Genomic DNA, 27202 nt, shown 5'->3' on the forward strand with positions numbered 1-27202 from the left:
ACCATCAGTGTACAAGAGTTCCAATTGCAGCACATCCTCAATAACACTTTGTACTGATGGACTCTTTAATTTTTAATATTAGCTATCTTAGTGGATGGGTGCTATATCTCACTGTGGTTTTAATTTGCATTTCCCTACTGACTAATGATATTGAACATCATTTCACGTGCATATTGACCATCCGTATGTCTTCTTTTGTGAAAAGTCCAGTCAAATCTCTTCTCTAATTGTTTATTGGGTACTTTGTCTTCTATGTATATATTATGTACATGGTGAGGCAAGAATCAATGTTCATTTGTTTCCATAGATATCCAACTGTTCCAGCCTTTCCTTTCCCCAAAGAATTGCCATTTTTGATGAAAAGCATTGGACCATACACGTAAGGATCTATTTCTGGTCACTGTGCTCTGTTCTACTGACCTTTCCGTTCATCCTTTCACCAGTTACACCCTATCTTGATTAATGTAGCTTGATGTTAAGTCTTCAAATTAGGCAGTATAAAGGTAGTATAAGTCCAACATCTTTGTTCTTATTTTTTTAAATTTCTTTGGCTATTCTAAATTATTTGCATTCTCATATAAATTTTAGAATCAACTTGTCAATTTCTACAAAGAGCTTACTGGTATTTCTATTGGAATTGCATTAAATCTACACATCAATTCAAGGAGAAGTGACATGTTAACAATATTGAGTTTTCCTATTCATGAACATGCTATATCTTTCCACTTGTTTAGGCATTTAAAAAAAATCTCTCAGCACTTTCCTGATGGTTCAGTGGGTAAGACTCTATGCTCCCAGTGCAGGGGGTCCAGGTTCAATCCCAGGCTGGGGAACTAGATCCCACATGCATGCCACAACTAAGAAGTCCATGTGCCGCAACTAAAGATCCTGTATGCTGCAACTAAACGTGCCACGGTGAAGACCCAGAGCAACCAAAAATAAATAATTATTTTTTAAAAATAAAATAAAAATATCTCTCAGTAATTTTTTATAGTTTTCAGTGATGAGATCTTACACTTTTGTTAAATTTATTCCTAAACATTTTATGTCTTAGTGCTATTATAAATTGATCAAAATTTAATTTTCCAAAGTTTGCTGTTGGTAAATACAATTACAAGTGATTTTTGATATTTCTGCAATCTTATATCTTGAGACTTTGCTAAACTCACTTATTAGGTCTAGCAGTTATCTGTAGATTCCTTAGGGATTTCTACATAGACAATCATGTCATCTACAAATACACAGGTTTACTTCTTCCTGTCTAATTTTCATGCCTTTTATTTCTTCTTCTTGTCTTAATGCAGCAGTTAGGACCTCCAGTATACTGTTGAATGAAGTAGTGAAAACAGACATGCTTGCCTTGTTCTTCAACTTAAGGGGCAAAGTATGCATTAATTAATCAGTAAATATGATGTTTGCTATAGATTTTTGTGTAGAAAGCCCTTATCAGATTGAGAAAGTTTCTTTCTAGTCCTAATTTTTAAAGAAATTTTTATTATAAATGGGTGTTGGATTTTGTCAAATGCCTTTTTGCAGTATTAAAATAATCACATTTTTCCTTTGTTCTGTTAGTATAGTTAATTATACTGAATGATTTTCAAATGCTAGATCAACCTTGCATTCCATTACCCATTTCCCACAGTCAAAAATTCTCTAGGCTGCGTGAACAAAAAACACAACTACAGTGGTTTAACCAAACATGGGTTTATTTTTCTCACTTAACAAGCTGGAAGGAAGGTAGTCCAGCACGATTCATCAGCCTTCTGATGTCATTAACGTGCCAAGCTCCTCCTTCTTCCCTGTTCTATCATTCTTAATACATGACTTGCTTCTTCATGATCTCAAGACAGCTAATGCGCTTCCCGCATTGATCATCTTAGGTAGAAAAAGGAAAGGGGAAGCAAGCAGAAAGGAACTGGCAACAGTCATTTCAGAAAAGTAATACTTTTCTATAAACCCTCAGCAGATTTCTTCTTACATATTCAAGAGCCAGAACCGTGTCACTTGGCTATATACAGTTACAAGAGATGCTGGGGAGGTGAATTTTGTTTTCCTTTTCTTTTTCCTAATTTAAAATTACTTTGTAAAAATGAGTCACTGTGCTTCGATCCTTATTTTTTTTCATTTTATAATAAAAATTTTCAAATATGTACAAAAGTAGACAGAATAGAATAATCACCATCTTGCATTCATGATGTGACTTCAATTATCAACTCATGGCCAACACTATTTCATCTTTACCTCTATTCATTTTCACACTGCATATTATTTTGAAGCAAATCTCAGACATCATATTTTTTCATCTATAAATATTTCAGTAGGCATCTCTACAAGATGAGGACTTTATAAACCTAACTACAATACCATTATCAGATCTAAAGAAAAAATGTAATTATTCCTTAATTTCTTCAAATATCCAATCAATATTCAAACTTCCAAGAGGTAAGCATTTTAGCTGGACACATTTTTTCTGTCCCCCACCCCCAAATCATGATTCTATTGGTAAAAAGGAAAAGGAGAATATATATTGAGTAGTCAATCTATAACCTGCCACACTATTTGTATTCTGTATACTATAAAAGTAGCTTGTTTGAAGAACGTTTCTGGGGCAAATAACACAACATTCTTTCTGCAGTTAAAAATGTTATCAAATGAGCATTTTTAGTTAATGGTGACATTAAAACAGTAGTATTAGACTTTTTAGGATCAGCTAAGTTAACTACTGAAACATTTGCCAATTTTTTAAAGCAGTTACTTACAAATCCCAGCTAACTGAAGATATATATATCTATGACATTTTATGTTCCTTGAAGGCACTGGCCACACCTTGTCATATTTGTATATTCTATAATTCCTAGTACAGAGGAGACACTGAGTAAATAAATATTTGTTAAAGGAATGGACGAGATGGAAGAAAGTAATCAAATTTATCAGGCTTCCATAATGAAACTACTGAAATAAGAAGGAAAAAAAAGGAATTCTAAAGTAAAAATCCAAAAAAGTTGATTTATACATTTTTCCCTCCACCATGTTTAATGTTCCTTATATCCACGAATGAATTTTTTTTAAACATCTTCAGGATATCTCTTACATATAAAAGTATGTTTGGGTTCTAAGTATTTGAAAACATCCAATTGTTTAGCAGTATTTGAAATGTGGAAGGGAATGCTTTCATATACTCTAGCTGTATCAATATTTTTGTTGAAATGGCATTAAAGGAGATAGTGTACTAGTTAACTTGAATGTCAATATTAAACCACAAAAAATATATAAATTTAATAGTGGCTACTGCTTAATATTCACTCTAAAAGACTTTTTAACATGCTAGACCTCACATTAAAATAGTAAAGACATATAGCCTTTGAAAAGAACATAGGGGGACTTCGCTGGTGGTCCAGTGGCTAAGAGTCCACGCTCCCAATGCAGGGGGCCCAGGTTCATTCCCTGGTCAGGGAACTAGATTCCACACTCTGCAACTAAGAGTTCGCATGCTGCAACAAAGATCCCAAATGCAGCAACGAAGATCCTGCGTGCTCCAACTAAGACCTGGCACAGCCAAATAAATAAATAAATAAATATTTTTTTTTAAAGAAAGAAAAGAACATAGCTTTCAAAATCAGACAGATCTGGCTTCAAATCCTACAGGTTTGCTTTTTGGGTAGTTGTTTATCCTTTCAAAACACCTACTTCCTTTAAAATAAGAATAAAAGAACTTCCTCCGAAGTGTTGTTGTGAGGATTGAGTAATACAATCAATAAAATCACCTGGCATATAGTAATCACCCAAGAAATGTTATCACTATTATGTAAGTGATTTTATTACAGAACATTCCATTTATTAAACATAAATAAACCCAAAACAAAGTTTAATATTCTAAAATCAGAAGAAAACAAACTCTTAGCTTTTGATAAAGAAAAACGTTCTTTCACCTATTTTTGAATACACCAGAATCAACGGCCAGAAGAGTTCTTGTCTGCTTACAACCAAGTTTGCCTAATAGTATTTGTTTTCCTGAATTACATGAGGGGAAAATGAAATTCCTAGTTTCTTATCTCTAAAGAAACAACTGAATGCTCCTGGTACTGCTAATTCATTCAAAGTCTTATTGCACCTGAGTTAAACACATATTTCACGACACTTGCATAAATTTCTAAAGGAAGCACACAAGTAAAAACAATACTGAATCTTTGCTCATTTTATTATGAAAACTTCACTACTTCCTAGAAGAAGAAATAAGTCTTTCACCTTAGTCTTTGTATTGTAGTACTTCATTTGACAACATAATGACCTAATACTATGGACAGATTCTCACGCGCGCACACACACACACACACACACACACAGTAACATATATAGTTCACTAACAGGACTCACTTTCCCAGAAGATATTAAGTAATCATTGTACCTTTTGTGGCAAGATTTCTAGATGCTGAATTCCTAGTAAGACTTTTATGTTTTAATTTTTTTCTCTCTTCTTCAATTTGCTTTTCTTGTTGATATAATTTTTCTACTCTCTGAATTCTTTCATGCTCTTCAGCTTCTCTCTGACGTTCTTTCCAGGCTTCCAATTCTTTAGTTGCTTTTATCCGTTCATTTTCTTTCATATCTTCTATTTTTTTCCTCTCTTCTTCTTCAATCTGTAAAAATTAAAATTACCAAATCCTTTAAAACACACAAAAAGTAACATTTTAAAAATAAGAAATTCATTATAATAATTATTTTTACCTCTAAACACTTGTCATTAAATCTGCAGCAATAGTTAGCAGTGAATAAAAAATTAAAATGGGAAGGGTAAATGATTTAGCAGGATGTTCAACGATTTGGGTGTCACTGAGCACAGATCTTAGTTCCAGATTTACCATTAACTATTCTTGGCCAGTCACCTTCTGTAGCCTCAGTTTACCAGTATGTAAAATATGGGCAGGCATTCAATTAGATGATATTTGGTTTAAAAAAAAAGGAAGAGCTTTATTATTCTGAAAGTTAAGTCACTTGTCCTAAAACCTTTACACACACATACATATATGCAAACATTTGCTTTTCTACTAATGCCAGTCTTACCTTGTCTTAGGACTGAAGTTGTGCTGGCCTTCACCTGAGGAATGAGGAAATAATAAGACGGGAAATAGGAAGGAGGAAGTATGGTGTTCATCTCTGGTGGGTGGAAATATTTGAACTTCGAATCCTGCTGTCAACTACTGACATGTTTGCAATACCAGTTATTTGAAACTTCCACACCAAAAGCTAAATATCAGATGAATCTGAAAGCAATACATTGCTCAGTGTGTGTCATTTTTTCTCCCTTTGACAAACTTCTCCCATATGGGCAAGAAAAAAAAAAAATCCCTGTGAAACAGAGTTACTGGTTAGTATATATGGTTGACTCCATGTATCTAACTTTCCTACAGTAACAAAAATTTCTCACCTCTATCTTCCAGAGCAGCAGTGTCTAACAGAACTTTTCTCAATGGTAATAATACTCTGTACTATGCCATACGTTAGCTGCTAGCACATGCAGCTAATGAAGCACTTGAAATGTGGCTGGTGTGACTGAGAAACTGAATTTTACATCTTATTTAAGTTTCATTAATGTAAATTTAAATTAATTTATGTTTAAACAGGACATCTGACACAGCTCTAGAATGACATGCTGGGAAAAAGTTACCTAGAGGCTGAATTATTTTAGGATATAAAATTAACATTATAGGCATGAAAACCATGCACTGAAGAGGTACTCTATAATATTTGCATGAGTTAATACCCTCTTCTGGAGACTGATTATTTATTTTCCTATTAAACTGTGAAATGCTGACTTTAAAATAAATTTCACAGATTACTAACAGGAGTTTCTTGTAATCCTAGAATTGCACGTAAGGCCTAAACTAAGCACAAAAGTTGCTAATTTCTATATGTCCTAAATTCAGAGAGCTGCAGTGAGCTCCCAACAGGTTGGGCCAGAAAGAATCTGCACATGGCAATGAACCAGCATTTAAATGCCTGATAATAGGCCATGAACAGTCAGTGTTAGATAGAGGCAGCCACAACCTAAAAGAAGATGACAACTTCCCCCAGTTTAATAATATGTTTGCCTTTTTTCCTCTCTGCCCCAACACATAGAGGAAAAAGTATGTGAAGAGTCAGAACACCTTCACCCCTCATAATTCCTGTTAAGAATTTTGAAGTCCTTAAAAACACATAAGACTAAGTCTTAATTATCAGACAAGACTGTTCTTCAAACCAAGAGTAACAAGAAAGTTCTTCTATTAGGCCAAGATGTAGTTAAGCTCAACACGTGTGTGTGCACATGCACGCATGTATGCATATAAATGTATATGTATATATATATTTATAATAGGCTCTATTAGAAACACAAAAATAGTCCTCAGGGATTAATGAGGAAGAGGAAGGATTAAGAAAGGCTTCAAAAAGCATGTGACAGAAGGAACTGGAATGAAGAGAAAAACATGAAGAAGGTAGTAACTTATGACTGATAAAGTGAAAAGGGAGACTACATACAGCAAAGAGAAACAGAGGCAGACATGTTAAATAATCCTTGAAAGTCTCCTATTTAAAAAAAATGTAATAAGGGAAACATACCACTTAAAGGAGAAATGTGCAGTAACAGAAAAATTCAGAAGGCTAGAAAAACAATCACTGCACATGAAGGAACTGGATTTTAAGTGCTTTGTACTGCTCAAAAAAGGATGCCATCTAGTATGGGATATCAAGTTTAATACAGACAGCAAATGTAAGTAACAGGAGAATAATGAGCAGCTCCTAAATCAAATTCCTGATGAAAGGGAAATCTATAATTCTTTTAACCTGGACTGAATCTCTGGTTTATCAAGGCATTGTTCTTTATAAGCCAATCTCATTTATGAATTACATGCAAAAAATAAATATCAGAAAACGGAATCAAAGAAAATAAAATTATAGTACACTTTGATCAAATAAGGTATTTCTTATTTATGATATTAGGAAATCAAATAAAAAAACATTATGATCTCAGTACATGTCAATATACCAGTCGATACTAAGAAAAAAAAATTTAGATCAATAAAAGGACCTATACAATATTATGCTTCATGGTGAAGCATTAAAAACATTTCTAGTAAAGTCCCTAAGGCCAAAATGCCTACTGTTTTACTATTTTCCTAGAGGGCATAACCTATGCAACAGAATTTTTAAAATAAATTTTTAAAATTTAAAAAATTTAAAGTAAGAAATACAAATACAGACTTTACAGAGTTAGAACCATCATTATTTGCAAATAATATGGTAGACTACCTAAAAGAACACAAATAATAAACTGACAAACTATAAGAATGAAAAGGAGAGTTCGGTGAGGCAATCACATACAAGATCAACATACAAATTCATAAGAATGAACTTTCCTACAAACTGTCAATAAACAACTAGAAAGTACAATGGAGAAAGCCATTTCATTAGCAATTGCCAGAAAAGCTTTTAAAATGCTACAAATAAGCTTAACAAAATATGAGCCAGCCCTATATGTAACCTAAATAATTTTGCTGGGGGATATAAAATATGTCTCAATAAATGGAGATAAATGCCACATTTCTAGAAGAAAATCTCAATATTTTAAACATACTGATATTCTTCAAATTAATTTATCAGTCAATGTAAATCTAATCAAAATACCAAGAGAACTCTTAGGGAGCTTGATAAGTAAATGTGAAATTCATGCACAGCAGAAAATGTGCAGGTTTTATAGAGGCATAAAGAGGCTGGCAATTCTCATCCACAAAGATCAAGTATAAAACTAGACAAATTTATCAAAAACAACCAGTTCAGAGCAGTGGGAATTAACCAAAGGCAGCCTGCAAACTGATAAAAGTTTACTGTAGATAAACTGCTAAAGTTACAGGTAAGAAAAGTGGGAGGCTCTGCCCTTCTGCCCAAGGTTACGCCCAACCACCCACCTCCAGCCAGAATGACAAAATTGGCATTTTTACGACATGAGACTAGCAAAAAGAATGCAGCAGCTTTGTTAGCAAAAAATGGTAGGTTCATTTCAGGGTGGGGCAGTGACAATCTGTGGCTTTGATGGAGAAAAGTGGTAAACTTGGTTGGGAATGAAGAGGGAAAGTTTGCAGCTGAGGTCTGAGGTTGACGTCCTGGTTAGGGTAAGTGCCTGTCTAGTCAGAAACTTAAGAGAAAGATCATGTAAATTAGAGAGCCATAGGTCTATAATAAGCTCAGTATATACCGCTGGCTAAACAGAAAGCTATGCATTTCTAGGGGAGACCTGAACAAGCCTGGCATAAAACAAAGCCAAGGGATACTTGAGAACTTGCTCTAACTTTTTTTTTAAGAACTTTTATTAAGATACAGTTAATAGACAATAAACAGCATATATTTAGTGTACAATTTGGTATCCCAATCTCCCAATTCATTCCCCCCCAACCCTCCCTGCTTTCCCCACTTGGTGTCCATGTGTTTGTTCTCTACACCTGTGTCTCTATCTCTGCCTTGCATTCCTCTTTCATAGTTGTTAGCATTTGCCTTATGTATTGAGGTGCTCCTACATTGGGTGCATATATATTTATAATTGTTATCTCCTCTTTTTTGGATGGATCCCTTGATCTTTATGTAATATCCTTTCTGGTCTCTTGTAACATTTTTTATTTTAAAGTCTATTTTATCTGATATGAGTATCGCTACTCCAGCTTTCTTTTGATTTTCATTTGCATGGAATATCTTTTTCCATCCCCTCACTTTCCGTCTGTATGTGTCCCTAGGTCTGAAGTGGGTCTCTTCGAGACAGCATATATATGGGTCTTGTTTTTGTATCCATTCAGCCAGTCTGTGTCTTCTGCTTGGTGCATTTAGTCCATTTACATTCAAAGTAATTATTGATATGTATGTTCCTATTACCATTTTCTTAATTGCTTTGTTTTTGTTTTTGTAGGTCCTTTTCTTCTCTTATGTTTCCCGCTTAGAGAAGCTCCTTTAGCATTTGTTGTAGGGCTGGTTTGGTGGTGCTGAATTCTCTTAGCTGTTGCTTGTCTGGAAAGCTTTTTATTCTCCGTCGATTCTGAATGAGATCCTTGCTGGGTAGAGTATTCTTGGTTGGAGGTTCTTCCCTTTCATCACTTGAAATATATCATGCCACTCCCTTCTGGCTTGTAGAGTTTCTGCTGAGAAATCAGCTGTTAACCTGATGGGAGTTCCCTTGTATGTTATTTGTCGCTTTTCCGTTGTTGCTTTTAATAACATTTCTCTGTCTTTAATGTTTGTCAGCTTGACTACTATATGTCTTGGCGTGTTTCTCCTCGGATTTATCCTGCCTGGGACTCTCTGCGCTTCCTGGACTTGGGTAGCTATTTCCTTTCTCATGTTAGGGAAGTTTTCAACTATAATCCCTTCCAATATTTTCTCAGGTCCTTTCTCTCTCATCTCCTTCTGGGACCCCTATAATGCGAAAGTTGGTGCGTTTAACATTGTCCCAGAGGTCTCTTAGGCTGTCTTCAGTTCTTTCATTCTTTTCCGCATCAGTGATTATCACCATTCTGTCTTCCAGGTCACTTATTCGCCCTTCTGCCTCGGTTAATCTGCTATTGATTCCTTCTAGTGTATTTTTCATTTCAGTTATTGTGTTGCATATCTCTGTTTGTTTGCTCTTTAATTCTTCTAGGTCTTTGGTAAACTTTTCTATCTTTGCATCCAGTCTTTTTTCAAAGTCTTGGATCATCTTCACCATCATTATTCTGAATTCTTTTTCTGTAAGGGTGCCTATCTCCTCTTCACTTAGTTGTTTTTCTGGGGCTTTATCCTGTCCCTTCATCTGGTACAAAGTCCTCTGCTTTTTCATTTTCTCTATCTTTCTGTGGCTGTGGTTTTCAGTTCTGCAAGATGAAATACTGCTGATACTGCCGTCTGCCCTCTTGTGGAGGAAGCTATCTAGGAGCCTCCTGTGTGCTTCCTCATGGGAGGGACTGATGGTGGGTAGGGCTGGGTGGGCGGAGCTCAGTAAAGCTTTAATCTGCTTGTCTGCTAATGGCTAGGGCTGTGTTTACACCTTGTTGGTTGTTTGGCCTGAGGCCACCTAGTGCTGGAGCCCACAGGCTCTTTGGTGGGGCTAATGGCGGACTCTGGGAGGGCTCACACCAATGAGCACTTCCCAGAACCCCTGCTGCCAGTGCCCCTGCCTCCTCAGTGAGCCATAGCCGCCCCCCACCTCTGCAGGCAACCCTCCAACATCAGCAGGTAGGTCTGGTTCAGTCTCCTATGGGGTCACTGCTCCTTCCCCCTGGGTCCTGGTGAGCACATTCCTTTGTGTGCCCTCCAAGAGTGGAGTCTCTGTTTCCACCAGTCCCGTGGAGGTCCTGCAATCAAATCCCGCTGGCTTTCAGGGTCTGATTCTCTGGGGATTCCTCCTCCTGTTGCTGGACTCCCAGGTTGGGAAGCCTGACATGGGGCTCAGAACCCTCACTTTAGTGGGTGGACTTCTGCAGTATAACTGTTCTCCAGTTTGTGAGTCACCCACCCAGCATTTATGGGATTTGATTTTAACGTGATTGCGCCCCTCCTACCGTCTCATTGCGGCTTCTCCTTTGTCTCTGGATGTGGGGTGTCTTTTTTGGTGAGCTCCAGTGTCTTTCTGTCAATGATTGTTCAGCAATTAGTTGTAATTCTGGTGCTCTTGCAAGAGGGAGTCGAGAACTTCCTCTAACTTTGAATGTATTCCCAAGTCCACACATAGACCAATCAGCTAACGGGTGGAAGCCTTTCAGGCTGAAGGTATTTAGCACCTCTACCCAAATCATTAGCTAACAAATGAGTTATGCAGACACAGGGAAGACCCTTAAGGAAGTCAGTCTAAAAAATAAGATTTAAAAAATTCAGCAGAGACATCAGCAGTTGTATACCACAAGGGAGTCTAGACTGATTCCATAGTTAAAGTCCAAGCAAGTTACTAAAAAATAAACAACTGTCAATAAATAAACAATTAATTAAAACAGAACTCAGAATTACTATAATCTACTAAAATGTCTAGTTTTCAACCAAAAATATATCAAGAAATAACTACTAAAAACTTCTCAAATTTGATGAAAACATTACACACCTCAGAGAATTTCAATCCAAAGTAAAATAAATACAGAGAGAGACACCTAGATACAACTTAGTCAAACTGCTAAGTTAATACAAAAGCCAAACAAAAACAGGAAAATCTTGAAAGCAGCAAGAAAAAAAGGACTCATCAGCAGGGCAACAATAATACAATTAAAAGCTGATTCTTCATTAGAAACAATGGAGGACAGAAGGCAATTAAATGACATGTTCAAAGCACTGACAGAAAGAAACTAAAACCACAAGTTCTAGACCCAGCAAAACCATTTGTCATAAATGAAAATGAAATAAGCACATTCTAAGATAAATGAAAACTGAGAGAAACTACCGCCCGCACACCTGCCCAACAAGATATTGATATACTAAAGAAAACTCTTTAGGCAGAAAGGAAATGGCACTAAACACTAACTTAAATCTGTAAGTGGGAATGAATAATATAGGAAATGGTAAATACATAGATAAGTATAAAAGACAATACAAAATCTGGCATATACATGATAACAGAAAATTATTCCACCTTAAAAAGGAAGAAAATTCTGACATACTAAAAAGTGGATGAAACTTGAAGACGTTATGCTAAGTGAAATAAACCAGGCACAAAAGGACAAATATGGTATGATTCCACTTACATGAGATACCTAGAGGAGTCAAATTCATAGAAACAGAAAGTAAAATGCTCGTTGCTAGGGACTTGGAAAATGGGGAATGGGAAGTTATTTAGCAGGTACAAAGTTTCAGTTTGGGAAGATGAAGAGTCTTGGAGATGGATGGTGGTGATAGTTGCACAACAATGTGAATGTACTTAACGCCACCAAACTAGACACTTATAAATGGTTCAAATGGTAAATTTTATGCTATTTATATTTTATCCAATTAAAAAATTTAAAAAGACAATAAATATTCTGTTGCTTTTCTTCTCTTTAAAAACTTGAGATTTTTTAAAAAGCAGTAATTTTCTTTTTTTGAGATTTCAGTTCTTTTATTTTTTGTCATTCTTTATTTTAAGCTCTTTATTGGAATATAATTGCTTTACACTCTGGTACCAGCTTCTGAGGTACACCAAAGTGAATCAGCTGTATTTATACACATATCCCCACATCCCCTCCCTCCTGCAACTCCCCCCCACCCTCCCCGTCCTGGCCCTCCAAGGCATCACCCATCATCAAGTTGATCTCCCTTTGTTACACAGCAACTTCCCACTAGCTATTGTGCAGCTGGTAGTATGTATATGTCTATGCTACTCTCTCACTTCGTCCCAGCTTCCCCTTCACCCCCCAACCCCATGTCCTCAAGTCCATTCTCTGCATCTGCATCCTTATTCTTATCCTGTCACTGGGTTCATCAGTACCATTTTTTTTTTTTTTTTTTTTTAGATTCCATATATATGAGTTAGCATACAATATTTGTTTTTCTCTTCCTGGCTTACTTCACTCTGTATGACAGTCTCTAGGTCTATCCACCTCATTAAATATAGCTCCGTTTCATTCCTTTTTATGGCTGAGTAATATTCCATTGTATATATGTGCCACATCTTGTTTATCCATTCATTTGTTGATGGGCATTTAGGTTGCTTCCATGTCCTGGCTATTGTAAATAGTGCTGCAATGAACATTATGGTACATGTTTCTTTTTGGATTATGGTTTTCTCTGGGTATATGCCCAGGAGTGGGATTATTGGATCATATGATAGTTCTATTTTTAGTTTTTTAAGCAACCTCCAAACTGTTTTCCATAGTGGCTGGACCAACTTACATTCCCACCAACAGTGCAGGAGAGTTCCCTTTTCTCCACACCCTCTCCAACATTTGTTGTTTCTAGATTTTTTGATGACGGCCATTCTGACTGCTGTGAGGTGATAACTCATTGTGGCTTTGACTTGCTTTTTTCTGGTGATTAGTGATGTTGAGCATCTTTTCATGTGTGTGTTGGCCATCTATATGTCTTCTTTGGAGAAATGTCTATTTAGGTCTTCCACCCACTTGTGGATTGGGTTCTTTGCTTTTTTGGTATGAAGCTGCATGAGCTGCTTGTATATTTTGGAGATTAATCCTTTGTCCATTTGCTTCGTTGGTAAGTATTTTCTCCCATTCTGAGGGTTGCCTTCTTGTCTTGTTTATGGTTTCTTTCACAGTGCAAAAGCTTTTAAGTTTCATTAGGTCCCATTTGTTTATTCTTGATTTTATTTCCATTATTCTAGGAGGTGGGTCAAAAAGGATCTTGCTTTGATATATGTCATAGAGTGTTCTGCCTATGTTTTCCTCTGGGAGTTTTATAGTGTCTGGCCTTACATTTAGGTCTTTAACCCATTTTGAGTTCATTTTTATGTATGGTGTTAGGAAGTGTTCTAATTTCCTTCTTTTACATGTTGCTATCCAATTTTCCCAGCACCACTTACTGAAGAGGCTTTTTTCCATTATATATTCTTGCCTCCTTTGTCAAAGATAAGGTGCCCATATGTGCTCAGGCTTACCTCTGAGTTCTCTATTCTGTTCCACTGATCTTCCTTTCTATTTTTGTGCCAATACCATACTGTTTTGATCACTGTGGCCTTGTAGTATAGTTTGAAGTTAGGAAGCCTAATTCCACCAACTCCATCTTTCCAAGATTGCTTTGGCTATTTGGGGTCTTTTGTGTTTCCATACACGTGGTAAGATTTCTTGTTCTAGTTGTGTGAAAAATGCCATTGGTAATTTGATGGGGATTGCATTGAATCTGTAAATTGTTTTGGGTAGTACAGTCATTTTCACAATGTTGATTCTTCCAATCCAAGAACATGGTATGCCTCTCCATCTGTTTGTATCATCTTTGATTTCTTTCATCAGTGTCTTATAGTTTTCTGCATACAGGTCTTTTGCCTCCTATTCCTAGGTATTTTATTCTTTTTGTTGCAATGGTAAATGGGAGAGTTTCCTTAATTTCTCTTTCTGCTTTTTCGTTGTTAGTGTATAGGAATGCAAGAGATTTCTGCAAATTAATTTTGTATCCTGCTACTTTACTAAATTCATCAATTAGTGCTAGCAGTTTTCTGGTGGAATCTTTGTATAATATCATGTCATCTGCAAAGAGTGACAATTTTACTTCTTCTTTTCCAATTTGGATTCCTTTTATTTCATTTTCTTCTCTGACTGCTGTGGCTAAAACTTCCAAAACTATGTTGAATAATAATGGTGAGAGTGGACACCCTTGTCTTGTTCCTGTTCTTAGAGGGAATTCTTTCAGCTTTTCACCATTTAGAATGATGTTGGCTTTTGGTTTCTCATATGTGGCTTTTATTATGTTGAGGTAATTTCCTTCTATGCCCATTTTCTGGAGAGTTTTTATCATACATGGATGTTGAATTTTGTCAAAAGCTTTTTCCGCATCTATTGAGATTATCATATGGTTTTTATCCTTCAATTTGTTGATATGATGTATCACATTGATTGATTTGCATATATTGAAGAATCCTTGCATCCCAGGGATAAACCCTACTTGATCATGGTGTATGATTTTTTTAATGTGCTGTTGGATTCTGTTAGCTAGTATTCTGTTGAGGATTTTTGCATCTATATTCATCAGTGATATTGGCCTGTAATTTTCTTTTTTTGTGACATCTTTGCCTGGTTTTGGTATCAGGGTGATGGTGGCCTCGTAGAATGAGTTTGGGAGTGTTCCTCCTTCTAAAAAGCAGTAATTTTAAAAATAAAATTATAACACATATTGTTTAGTTTATAATATCCATATACATATACCTATTCATGAATGGCAGTAATAGCCCAAAAATAAGGAAAGAAAATGCAGTTGTATAAAGCAAAGCAGCTATATTTTACTGGAATTCAGTCAGTGTTAATTTGAAGTAGATTATAGATTGTGATAAGTTAAAGGTGAATAGGGCAACCATTAAAAACTTTTACAACCTAAAAATATATACATATTGTAAAAACTGTTTATTTATATTATATTATATATATACACACATACATACACACACACATACATGTATATAGCTAAAAGGTCAACAAGGGAGCTCCAGTTTCAGCTCTGACACGTAAAGAAGCTGTCATTCTTATCCTTACAACAAAAAAGATGGACACAGTGAAAACAAAGCTTTCTTGGACACATTAGAGAAGTGAGTCACGGGGCAAACTGCTACCCTGAAACGCAGAGAGACATGTGTATCCAGAAAGACACAAAGATCTGCTTGCCTACAGCAGAAGCAACTAGAGCTATAAAGTGGTAGGAACACTTAAATGGTAATTTTGATAAAATGCTGGAGTCTGAGTGCGGCCTAGCATGACAGTGAGAAACTCTGAGGAGCCACACCCTTGGAGGATGACTACATATTTTTGTGAGCTTTACTCTCAGAAACCCCACTAGGTTACCATGATGAGGATCTGAGTAAGAACTTCTAGCAAAAGGAGAGAAATAATCACTGTGAAATACGGAAACACCCAGAGCATTCTCCATAACAAAGATCCACTCTCCAGAAGAAAGGACCTTGTCAGAGCTAAAGTCCTTTACCTCGAATGGGGGAAGGGAATTTCTCCCACTCTAGGCCTCCCCAGCCTTCTTATCCCACCTAAAGGGAGGAAAAAAAACTATAGTTAACTGTCAGGGCTTCAAGAAAATAGACAGCGGACACTGCAGCGGGGGAAGGGAATAGGAGCCAGGAGAGAAAAGCTGTATCAGTGGAGGAACACTTGTGAAGATCACCGGCCCAAGATACAAGGTCATGGAAAGACTGAGATTTAATGTAAAGATTATAGACTGCTTTCACTCCCTTACAATTTATTACGACACCAACAGGGTTCCAGGATAATGACAGTGGATTACAGAAGAAAGAGCTTATGGCAAAGGCTCTCTCTGAGGATGAGCAGATAGAGAAGCCGAAAATGCCAAATTCAAAAGAGAAGGGGAAAGAAAAACCCACTAGAGGAATTTGAAGCCTCTGGTACCTATAGGTACAGCTAACATAGCTGACATTAAACATAATCCAAAACCCAGTCAGAGTAAATAAATCTACTCACTAATGGCCTATTAACCTTAGTTTCTATTATCTGATACAATATGCCTAGTGTTCAACAAAAAAATTCCAAGGTATGCCAAAAGGCAAGAAAAAACATATTGTAAACAGACAAAGCAATTATCAGAACCAGACTCAGATACAACACAGATGTAAGATTTATTAGGCATGGAATTTAAAATAACTGCTTAACATGTTAAGGGTTCTAATGGGAAAAGAAGACAACATGCAAAAATGCCCCTAAGAATATCTTAGTTTTATCTTTGTGAACAAAGAATGATGCCTGCCATTCTGGTAAACAAACAATGCGGTCCACCATCAAGCCATCGGCCACTGCAGATGCCCCAACAGTGCACCCTGAGGGGAAATCAGGATGGAGAAAGACAGGATACTCGTCCTAGACAGTTAAGAAGCATTACAAAGGAATAACTTCAACGAGCCCACACACTAACATGTTCCCATACACAAAAAAGCACGAAAATCATTAAGTTGAGATGTCTGTTTCTTGTGACTAGCAGTAATCTTTTGATGTTCAACTACATGTTTTTTGTTTGTTTTTTCAGCAAAAACTCCTATATATCTTGGCTCCTTCTTTACCTCTTTCGGACAGTTCCTCAGAGCTATCTGACAGGCTGTTACCAGGGCTACAGTCCTCAGTGAGGTCCTCTAATAAAACAAAACTCTCAATTTTTGGTCGTGTGTTACTTTTTCAGTCAACATTCTACATGTAGCTATATATCATTCTAACGTAACAATGAGCTTCCTTAAGCTAAGAAAATTCAAGTATTAATTCAGTCTGAAGTTTAATAAATATAGTGTTAAAAATTTCTCTTGGAAAGCTGTTAACTTCTGAAATTTATTTATTTAGTTTGTATTCTTTGGAAATGATAATCTGGTGTTTAGAATGATAGAGGTATGTGTGTTCAGTCAAAGCTAAAATGTAACAAAGCTGATTTTCATTTCAGTGCCCTTCTCTTCTCCCTACAAACTGGATCCTCTCCTCCAAAATTCAAATGTTTAAGCCCTAACACTCAATGTGACGATATTTGGAGATAAGGCTTACAACGAGGTAAGTAATGTTAAATGAGGTCATAAGGATACAATAGAATTATTGTCCTTAAAAGAAGTGACACCAGAGAGATTACTCTCTCTTTCTGTCCACCATGTGAAGACACGGCAAGGATGCAGTCAGCTGCAAACCAGAAAGAGACACCTCACCAGAAAATGAATTGGCCTGCACCTAGATATCGGTCTTCCCAGCTTCTAGAAGTGTGAGAAAATAAATTCCATTACTTAAGCCAAACAGTCTGTGTTTATTTGTTTGTTTGTTTGCTATGGCAGCCCAAGCAGATTAGGACATTTTCTTTTCCTTTTGGCAGATTTTCAAATAGGTGAAAGGTGGTCCAAAGATATCAATGAGAGCTATAAGGAGAGCCAATGGCTACATAAGTCACAAAGTGAAAAATCAAACAGAATAACTGAGAGGAACTTGTTCAACCCTCCAGCAAATTTGGACATAGGTTATTCTGCCTTTCAGTTTACTTAACTAAACTGAAATCTGGACTTTCACATAAAGCATAAGAATTTGTAGGTGCCTTGGAAACTCCACATGTAGACAAGGAGAAGCGCCAACTCTTACTATAGTAGTTAGCTCATCTGTCCTTGAACAAAAGTTATTACTCAATAGAAAATTCTTTGGTCTTACACTATATGATTTCACAATCCGGTCATGATTTGTTGGTATCTTTTAAAGATTCAGCTTTGGCTTACTGATGATGAAATCTTTCTTAAATCAGTACCCAGGTTTACTAGTACTGACATATTTAATGTTATATATGTTAAAATGCTTCTATTAAACTAGCCTTCAAATTCAAGGAACAAAACTGACAGAACTGAGGAACAGAAGAAAAACTGTTAGTTTTTTAAACCAGATTTTGACTAATGGAAATTAGTTAATATCTACTCTTCTACCCTACTCTTTACCTTATCCTTGCTGCTCAAAAGTAATGTTATTCATCTCTGATAATAGACTTTTGCAAACAATTTCCTTTTTGGAGGTGTCCAATTGAACTCATCTACTTCCATCTCAAAAGACCTTGCTGTTGAGATGACAGGAACCATCAACAACTTAAATTCTTTCAACGTCTCTCTGAAACAATTTCTTCTACACTCTGTTCTTTCCAAGGCTAACAATCACCCTAATCAGTATTATGACTGTGTGACCCTATACCATCCATATCTTTTCCATAACACTACTTCCATAACACATATAATAACCACTAACAACTCAACTGGTATTCAAACTTAACTCCATAAAGTGTAGGCCACTTAATTCCATATACAGAGCATTAAAAAAAATTATTGCCCTAAAATTATCTACTTATAAACCTTCAGTGACTTCCCAAGAAACTCAGTAGGGTCTAGATTCAGGACCTGGGGAAAGGAGAGCGAGGAGACTGACTGTTCTGCGTTCAAGTTGTAAGAACTCTAAGAAACTGCCCAGAGATTTTCTCTGAGCTCTGTGAGGTAAGAGGCATAGGAAATAGAAAAAGATTTTAACCACACCTCTAGAAAAGATGAAAAGGCTTGTAGTAAGGAAAAAAGTGAATATACATGATTGTTGAAAGTTTATTTCTGTGCAGATGCTGTGAATGTGGGATATATTTACACAAAAAGGAAGTAGGTTAGTAGACTTGACAAAAGTATAAATATAAGAAAGACAGTGTTGGGGTTTCCCTGGTGGCACAATGGTTAAGAATCCACCTGCCAATGCAGGGGACACAGATTTGATCCCTGGGCCGGGAAGATTCTACATGCTGCAGAGCAACTAAGCCCATGTATCACAACTACTGAACCTATGTTCTAGAACCCAAGAGCCACAACTACTGAAGCCTAGAGCCCCATGCTCCGCAACAAGAGAAGCCACCACAATGAGAAGCCCGCACACCACAACAAAGAGTAGCCCCCACTCTCCACAACTAGAGAAAGTCCATGCCCAGCAATGAAGACCCAACGCAGCCAAAAAAATAAATACATAATAAAATAAATCTTAAAAAAGAAAAGAAAAGAAAGATAGTGTCAAAGATACTGTCTTTTTTCATGATACCATGCTAATGGCTAAAGTTAATTTCTCATGTGTTTGGAAATTTGGTAGATGTACATAGAATTTCAGCAAATTCTTGTTGGACCAAAAAATTAAAAGTCTAAAAAATAATCATAGGAAGATAAGCATTGTTCCTTTTTCAAAAATAAATGTTTTCTTATTAGGAAAAATATATGTTTATTGTTGGAAAAACATAAAACACACACTCACACACACAAAATTACTAGTGATCTTACCCCCCATTCATTTTCTATACTTTTTAATTATAAAAATAAGATTTTATGTAATGACCTTTTTCAAATTGTCAGAAAACACATGGATATGCTACAATATTAACTGAAATTGAAAAGCAAATCTTGAAATTCAAATTAACTACAAGGGATCCAGAATAACCAAAATAACCTTGAAAAAAACAAAGCTGGAAGGCTCATACTTCCTAATTTCAAAATATATTACAAAGCTACAGTAATCAAGAAAGTGTGGGACTTCCTAGGTGGCGCAGTGGTAAAGAATCCGCCTGCCAATGCAGGGGACACGGGTTCGAGCCCTGCCCTGGGAAGATTCCACATGCCACGGAGCAACTAAGCCCGTGCGCCTAAAAAAAAAAAAAAAAAAGAAAAGAAAGAAAGTGTGGTACAAGGACAGACATACAGAGCAATGGAATAAAATTGAGAGTCCAGAAATAAATTCATACATCTATTTTATTAGTTCAGTAAAAACTTACCTGTTGCCACAAATTTTATAGTACTTTGATTTTATTTTTTAAATTCAGGAAAATAGTAAAATCCAAAGTTTGACAGTAGTGATACTATGATCAAGAAAAGGTAAAACTCAAGTTTATAGAAAGCAGGAACCTGCAGACAGCAGACCATATGTTCAATTATTAAGTAAAAAACAAAGTATATTAATCATAGGCAATATTTAAAAGTCAAGTAAAAGTGACAAAAGAAAGCGGAGAAATCTTTGGAATTATGAACTATTGATTATAAAAACAATACTAGTGATCCAAATGCAAAAGAACAGTCACAAGTCCATAGAACTCTTGGTGAGATAATGCTTGTTATAGATTCCTTACTCATTTCAAAATGTCGAAATGAGAATTTGAGATTGGAAATTATTTGTAAAAATTAGTCAGAATAGGTAAACCTATACAGACAGAAAGTAGATTAGTGGTTGTCTAGGGCTAGTGGTTTGGGGGAATGGGGAGTGACTGCTAATGGATGCAGGGTTTCTTTTTGGGGTGATGAAAATGTTCTAAAATTGATTGTGGTGATGGTTTTACAACTCTACATATACTAAAAATCACTGAATTGTAAGCTTTTAATGGGTGAACTCTATGGTATGTGAATTATATCTCAAAAAATATATTGCTGATTAAAGCTTTAATTTGAAAGCCTCAACAATTAAAACACTAATTGGTCAATATTTAGTGTTAAATCTATGCTTCTCTTATTTTAAATAATCATATCCATTAATTCCAAGATTAAAAAAGAAGTAAAACACTTACACCATAAAACCTTATAGCTGTTTTATTCCCCTGGAAATAGAACATTCTCCTTAAAACAAGTAAATCTACTGTTCAACCTTCATACTCTCAACTTTCATACAGATTTTCACAAATACCCATCAGTAGTAGATAGCCTACATAACACAGCAAGTCCTGTAACCAAAGTATGAACAAAAGGGTGAGAAAGTACAATGGTTGGAATGAATTACTACTATATTACTACTATATCTTTAATTAAAGGACTTTCCTATCAATGTGCAACTTACCTTCATCATGACATTTAGTGTATATTTTTGATCTTCCCGCCTTGCCACAGCTTTTGCTTCTGTAGCTTCTTTTGCTCTTTCTTGTGCTTGTAGGATAGATTTCTCCCTCATTCTTTGCATCATCTCTTTGTCAACTAAAACATAAGGAATATCACTAAATTAGGATCATGCTGAATTTGTTTTACTTAGGAGAAACTGCTTACATACTGATCTGGGATAAGATGTTTTTAGACCCAACTTCACATGGAGAAGTGAAAACATTTCTCAATATTAGTGTTCAAAAAGCTAATATTAAAAGGTAAGCAAGTAACTGTAATAGTAAAGAATGCATGCCTGTGTATACTGAGAGAGACAGACAGAATATGAATAATAGAGAAGAGGAACAATGGAGACAGGAAATATGAGAGGGAATGAAGATGGGGAGAGAGGAGGGAGAGAAGGAAGAGAGGGTCATAAGAGAGGGAGAGAAGGAGGAGAGGGTCATAAGAGGGAGAGAGAGGAGTGTGAAATGAAAGGGACAGGGAGAGGGAAAAGGAGCCTAAGGGGACAAGATGGGAGGAAAGAGAACACATCTATCCTCCCCTCCCTCTGTTGAGGAACTAGAGCTATTTGCTTGATCACAATAAATCATCACTATGGGGTCTCCTAGAAGAGAAGATGGGTTGAGATCATCTGCTACAATCAATCACCTTCAAAAATATAAATGGTAAGTTATACATATGAAGAGTACAGGGCCAGCCTTAGGAAAAATTATAAAGTAACATGACATGTTATATATAGAACTTTACCCTTCACAATTATTTTTTATTCAGTGACTCAGTATTTTAGAAACTGCAGGCTGTGATCCATTAAGGGGTAAATTATCTTAGGGGAAGACAGATAAGGAAGAGATCTAGACCTTGAGGCAAAAAAACAAACAAAAAACACAGGAGGGGAGAGGAAACCTGGGAGGAGAGAGTGAAGTAGGGGAGAGATAGGAGGGGCAGGAGTGGAGGGATGACTAGTAAAGCCTTATATACTCCTTCATATTGTTTTAAAATATATGAAAAAATACACAAAGAAAATTAGTTATATTAAAACACTTATGAGGGACTTCTGTGGTGGTCCAGTGGGTAAGACTCTGTGATCCCAATGCAGGGGGCCAGGGTTCGATCCCTGGTCGAGGAACTAGATCCTACATGGGGCAACTAAGAGTCATGTGGTGCAACTAAGAAGTCTATATGCCGAAACTAAAAGATTCCATGTGCCACAACTAAGTCCTGGTACAGCCTAAATAAATAAATAAATACATATTTTTTAAAAAACAACCTGGGACTTCCTTGGTGGTGCAGTGGATAAAACTCTGCACTCCCAATGCAGGGGGCCCGGGTTTGATCCCTGGTTGGGGAACCAGATCCCACATGCATGCCACAACTAAGGAGCCTTGGAGCTGCAACTAAGGAGCCTGTGAGCCACAATTAAGGAGCCCTCCTGCTGCAACTAAGACTCAGTGCAACCAAATAAATAATATATATTTTTAAAACTTACAAAATACTAAAAAATAAATTTATAATACACAAATATGTGCTTCTTTATTAATGCATGAAATAATATATAGCAAGATGTCTAATAAACACTATAAGTTCAAAGTAGTGCATATAAAAGATAGAGGTACCTGTGATATGACCACATTTGTGATTTTTATTGATACTACTGTTGTTTGTTGTCTACATTCATAATTGAAGAGAATATTAAATTTCAGTTAAAAATAAGTAAAGAGAATGCAATTTTTACCCATCCAAGATCTTGGCTGGGAATGAGTACTGGAATTAGGTCTGAAGCCTCTCCCCAACCCTCCTCCTGTTTAGTAACAGGGTGGCAGACAGTTGCACCAGCTCAAGGGCAGAAAAAATTAAAAGAAAATCAAGTTTCCAAATGAAATGCTCCACATCTAAAAGAAATGAAAAATGAACCAATAAGGAACTTCAGGCTTCCTAGGTGGCGCACTGGTTAAGAATCCGCCTGACAATGCAGAGGTCACGGGTTCGATCCCAGCTCCAGGAAGATCCCACATGCCACAGAGCAACTAAGCCTGTGTGCCAAAAAAAAAAAAAAAAAAAAAAAGGAACTTCAGAAAAAAATGGAGCAAGCATGTTTTGAATAATGAGGGAGGCGGGCATGGAGTATAGACTGGAGTTCCACAATACTATATGTGAAAAAAAGACTGTTAAACAAGGTCACTGAACTGCATGTGAAACTGAGTTTGACTTCTAAAAGAATCTCAAACCTGATTTCTGAAGTAAAATCAATGTTAATTACTTGTTGCATAAGTTAGTTTTAAGACTGTTTTGATTAGTTTAATTGGCAAATTACTGTTAAACGCAACCTACTGCCTGATTTCTTACAGCACATAAGCTAAGAATAATTTTTACAGGTTTTCTTTTTTTCTATAGCATGCTTGTACAGTTCTAAATAGTTGAAAAAATCAAAAGGGGACTTCACTAGTGGCGCAGTGGTTAAGAATCCGCCTGCCAATGCAGGGGACATGGGTTCAAGCCCTGATCCAGGAAGATCCCACATGCTGCAGAGCAACTAAGCCCATGCGCCACAACTACTGAAGCCCTAGTGCCTAGAACCCATGCTCCACAACAAGAGAAGCCACTGAGATGAGAAGCCTGTGCACTGCAATGAAGAGTAGCCCCCCAACCCACTTGCCGCAACTAGAGAAAGCCTGCGCACAGCAACTAAGACCCAACGCAGTCAACAAATAAATATATTTTTAAAAAATCAAAAGATAGTAATCTTTTATAACATAAAAATTAGAATAAATTTAATTTTCAGTGTCAATAAATACGTACCATCTGTGGCTGCTTGTGTGCTCCAATGACAGAGCTGAGTAATTGTGACACAGACCACACAGGCCAGAGAATTCAAAATATTATCTGGTCCTTTACAGAAAAAGTTTGCCAATCCTTGATTTAAATGGTCAAAATTTGAATTGTTGACCATATAACCATGAAAGAGAAGAATCATGCAGCTGTGCAATGAAAACAGACATGTAAATCAGAGAGGAAGGTTATGATTAGATAAGAAAATTCCCTTCCCATTCCTGGATAAGGTGGCCAACCAGGTTAAGAAGGGAATTTAACATAGAAGAAATCAAGACACACACACACACATCAGTGGTTCTCAAATCTGGCTAGGCATCAGAATCACCCGGGGAGTTCTCAACCCTCCAATCTGCTTATTTTAAAAGAAGCCATTATAATAGATGATGATTCTGGTCCCATCTAATTTTAAAATCAAGATTATCAACAACAGTTGAAATAAATCAATGTACTTACATTTACTCTTGTAAGAAGTAAGATCACCCTGGGTGTGTTTCACAGCATACTCCCAGGTCCCATCTCAGATTTAATGAATCAAATAAAGTCTGGGACTCAATAAAGAACTAAAGTAACCTGGCTACGGTAAACTACCTTAACCAGTATTTTCTGAGCTGAATACCACATTTTAGAGAAAAATTATACCTGGTCCTAGGGATTAAAAAATTAAATGCAGGACTTCCCTAGTGGTAAGTCTTCATGCTGCCAATACAGGGAGCCGGGGTTCGTTCTCTGGTTGGGGAACTAGATGCCAAATGCATGCCACAATTAAGGATCCCGCATGCTGCAAGGAAGACCCAGCACAGCCAAAATAAATTTTAAAATATTTTTTACAAAATTAAATTCCACTGCAAGATACCAAGAAAACAATATAACAAATGGCTGCAATTTACCCATTCTCAATAGTCCCAACTCAAGGCTTAATGCCAAAGACCTAAGAGAATTTTCAGGCAGTAGACAGAAAACACAAGAAAACATGACAACCAGATCAGGGAGGAAGATAATACAGCTAAAGCAGTAGAGGGCAATTACTGACCCACAAAGCTGATCTTGGCAGAACAGACCACTGATTAATAAGAGTACAGAGCATAGGGGATCTCAACTTGGACTGTACATTATAATCCCTAAAAAGCATTTTAAAAACTACCAATACCTAGGTCTCACTCCCAGAAACTGATTTGATTAGTCTAGGGTGAGATTCACCATCTGTATGTTGTAAAAGTTCCGCAGGTGATTCAAATATGTAGCCAGTGTTGAGAAACACTGCCCTAGAATCAAACTGCTAAGGTTCCATTTCTAGTCTGCCACTTACTAATTGTGTGACCTTTGGCAATTACTCAACCCTTCTGTGCCTCAGTAGCCTCACCTTTAAAAAAAAAGGGGGGGGGTGGCGGCAGGGGTAAGTGATAGATTATTGTGAGGATTAACAGACGAACTAATGCCTAATGCAAAATGAGTGCTAAATAAAGGCCAACTGGGAGGCCTTATCCCCTGAAGATAGGAGCCCACATCGTTTAAGAGCTATTATTAATGTACTCTAATTTCTTAATAATTCGATCTTTAGGTTTTTTTTTTTTGGGGGGGGGTACACCAGGTTCAATCATCTGTTTTTATACACATAGCCCCTATCTTTAGGTTTTTTATTTTAAGAAGCAGCTGAAGCAGTAATTCATTTAAATCATGCTATGCGCCTATTTTGTTTTCCTAGAAGAGCAACATAAATTTGAAAAGAGAAATGTTTAAATGGTATATAAAAAGCACAACTAGCTGAACATCTTTTAGTAAAGAACTTACCACCCGACAGAGAAAGGGTCTCCCACATGGCGGCTTCTTTTTTGTGTAAGGTGAAAACAATAGTGTCATTCCCAATTTTGGCTTTGCTGCTCTCATCGTCTATGGGAGCATAGAGAAACACCTCAAATAAAAATGGAGGACAGTTCACCTATTCAGAAGGGGGGAAGTGGAAGTTAATTAGTTACACAAATGAAAGACACCCGTTAAGAAATAAGTGATAGAAACCAAAATCATTTTCTTAAATTGCTGCCATAAATTTATTCCAGGTCACGGTAAAAGTAGCAAGGCATATGAGGAAGCCCTGGATAAAATAACCTCTGACCTGACGACATCTGTCTACAGACGAGGTCACCTGCATGGGATGGGATTCGTACTTTGTTTTCTTTGTTTTTGTTTTATTTTTTAACAGGACTAACATTTTAGGATGCTTCTCTACAAGGGCGCGCCTGCTGCAAGTCCACAGCCGAGTCCTCGCAGCCGCTTCGAACCACACCCCCGGGGACCCGGCAGGCACGACTCCCGTTCCTACCTTCAAATAGTTTTCCGTGCAGAACACGTCCGCGTCCCGGACGCTGACGCCTCGGAGGGGCACAGAGATGAACACCGCAGTCTTGGTCTGCTGCCAGCTGTAATCGCTAACCTGCAGGGGCATCCCGAGAGGCCGCCGGGAGGCTGGGGAGGACTCGCGGCCTCTCGGTTGCTAGGGAAGCCGGGGTTACCACGCGCCAGCCCTTCCGGGTCGTGCCGGGCCGCGGCGCCCCGCGTTCCCAGCGTGCCCCGGGCGCGCCCCTGCGGCCGCCCTGCGGACTCCTCTCGCGACTGCTTGGGCCCCCCTGGAGGGGCGGTACCAGTGCTTGGGGTCTTAGCCTTTGCCCGCAGTCTGGGCGAATCTGCCAAGTAGCAGGCCCGTTTCCTCGTAAGCAGGAAAAGAGCTCCGCGCCTGAAAATGCAGAAAAGGATGTGGGAAAGCGTGACCCGCGAGAAGCAGGTGCGACGCCCACGCGCCATCGCAGCCTTGGCCTTTTGTTTGTTCTGACGGAGGCTGTAGAAGTTAGCACCACTTGGTGTTCCAGTTTTGGAAATTTCCTGCTCATGTAGAAGTTGTGGCCTAGGAGCTTGCCTTTGCTAGTATGGTCCTTCAAATCCTATCGACCGTAAGCTCATCACAAGCATGTAGGCAGGCTTCGCCCTTTGGTTTGGGAACTGGGGAGAAGCGACCTTACAACTCACCTGAAGAATGCTTGGCTGCAACTCAACTGTAGGAGAAGTTGAATGTACACGGAAATCTTTTACAGTTGATTAAGGAGACTTGTAACTTTAGCGCTGAAAGGAAACTTGAAGATCATGTAGTCTTCCCACATGCAGTGTTCGAGGAACCAGAGATCCATATACGCAACCCCATTGCCCCGTGGATTATTGGCGGAACTGTGATTAAGATCCTGATCCTATAAGTCCCATTCCAATGTTCTTTCCTCGGGAAGCTTTCTGGAGACACAGTTTATATAAATTACTGAAATTTGTTGTTTAAAAAAAAGGGGGGGGGGAGGAAGGACATGAAAATTAAGCACCTAC

General features: G+C 37.4%; 1 protein-coding gene across 2 annotated transcripts in view; it reads right to left on the minus strand.

The window, feature by feature from the left end:
* The window catches only part of DNAAF4 (dynein axonemal assembly factor 4), a 58798-nt gene extending 32473 nt beyond the window's left edge, over window positions 1–26325 (minus strand). For both annotated transcript variants that reach the window (XM_057722373.1, XM_057722374.1), the window contains exons 1-4: window positions 26160–26325; window positions 25631–25778; window positions 20973–21106; window positions 4406–4637 (exon numbers count right to left, since the gene is read on the minus strand). In XM_057722373.1, the coding sequence (XP_057578356.1) occupies window positions 4406–4637; window positions 20973–21106; window positions 25631–25778; window positions 26160–26282 (637 nt within the window). In that variant the 5' untranslated portion in view covers window positions 26283–26325. The remainder of the gene's footprint in view (window positions 1–4405; window positions 4638–20972; window positions 21107–25630; window positions 25779–26159) is intronic.
* Between the last annotated feature and the right edge of the window lie 877 nt (window positions 26326–27202).

The sequence above is a fragment of the Hippopotamus amphibius genome, chromosome 2, assembly GCF_030028045.1.
Source record: "Hippopotamus amphibius kiboko isolate mHipAmp2 chromosome 2, mHipAmp2.hap2, whole genome shotgun sequence".
Lineage (NCBI taxonomy): Eukaryota > Metazoa > Chordata > Mammalia > Artiodactyla > Hippopotamidae > Hippopotamus > Hippopotamus amphibius.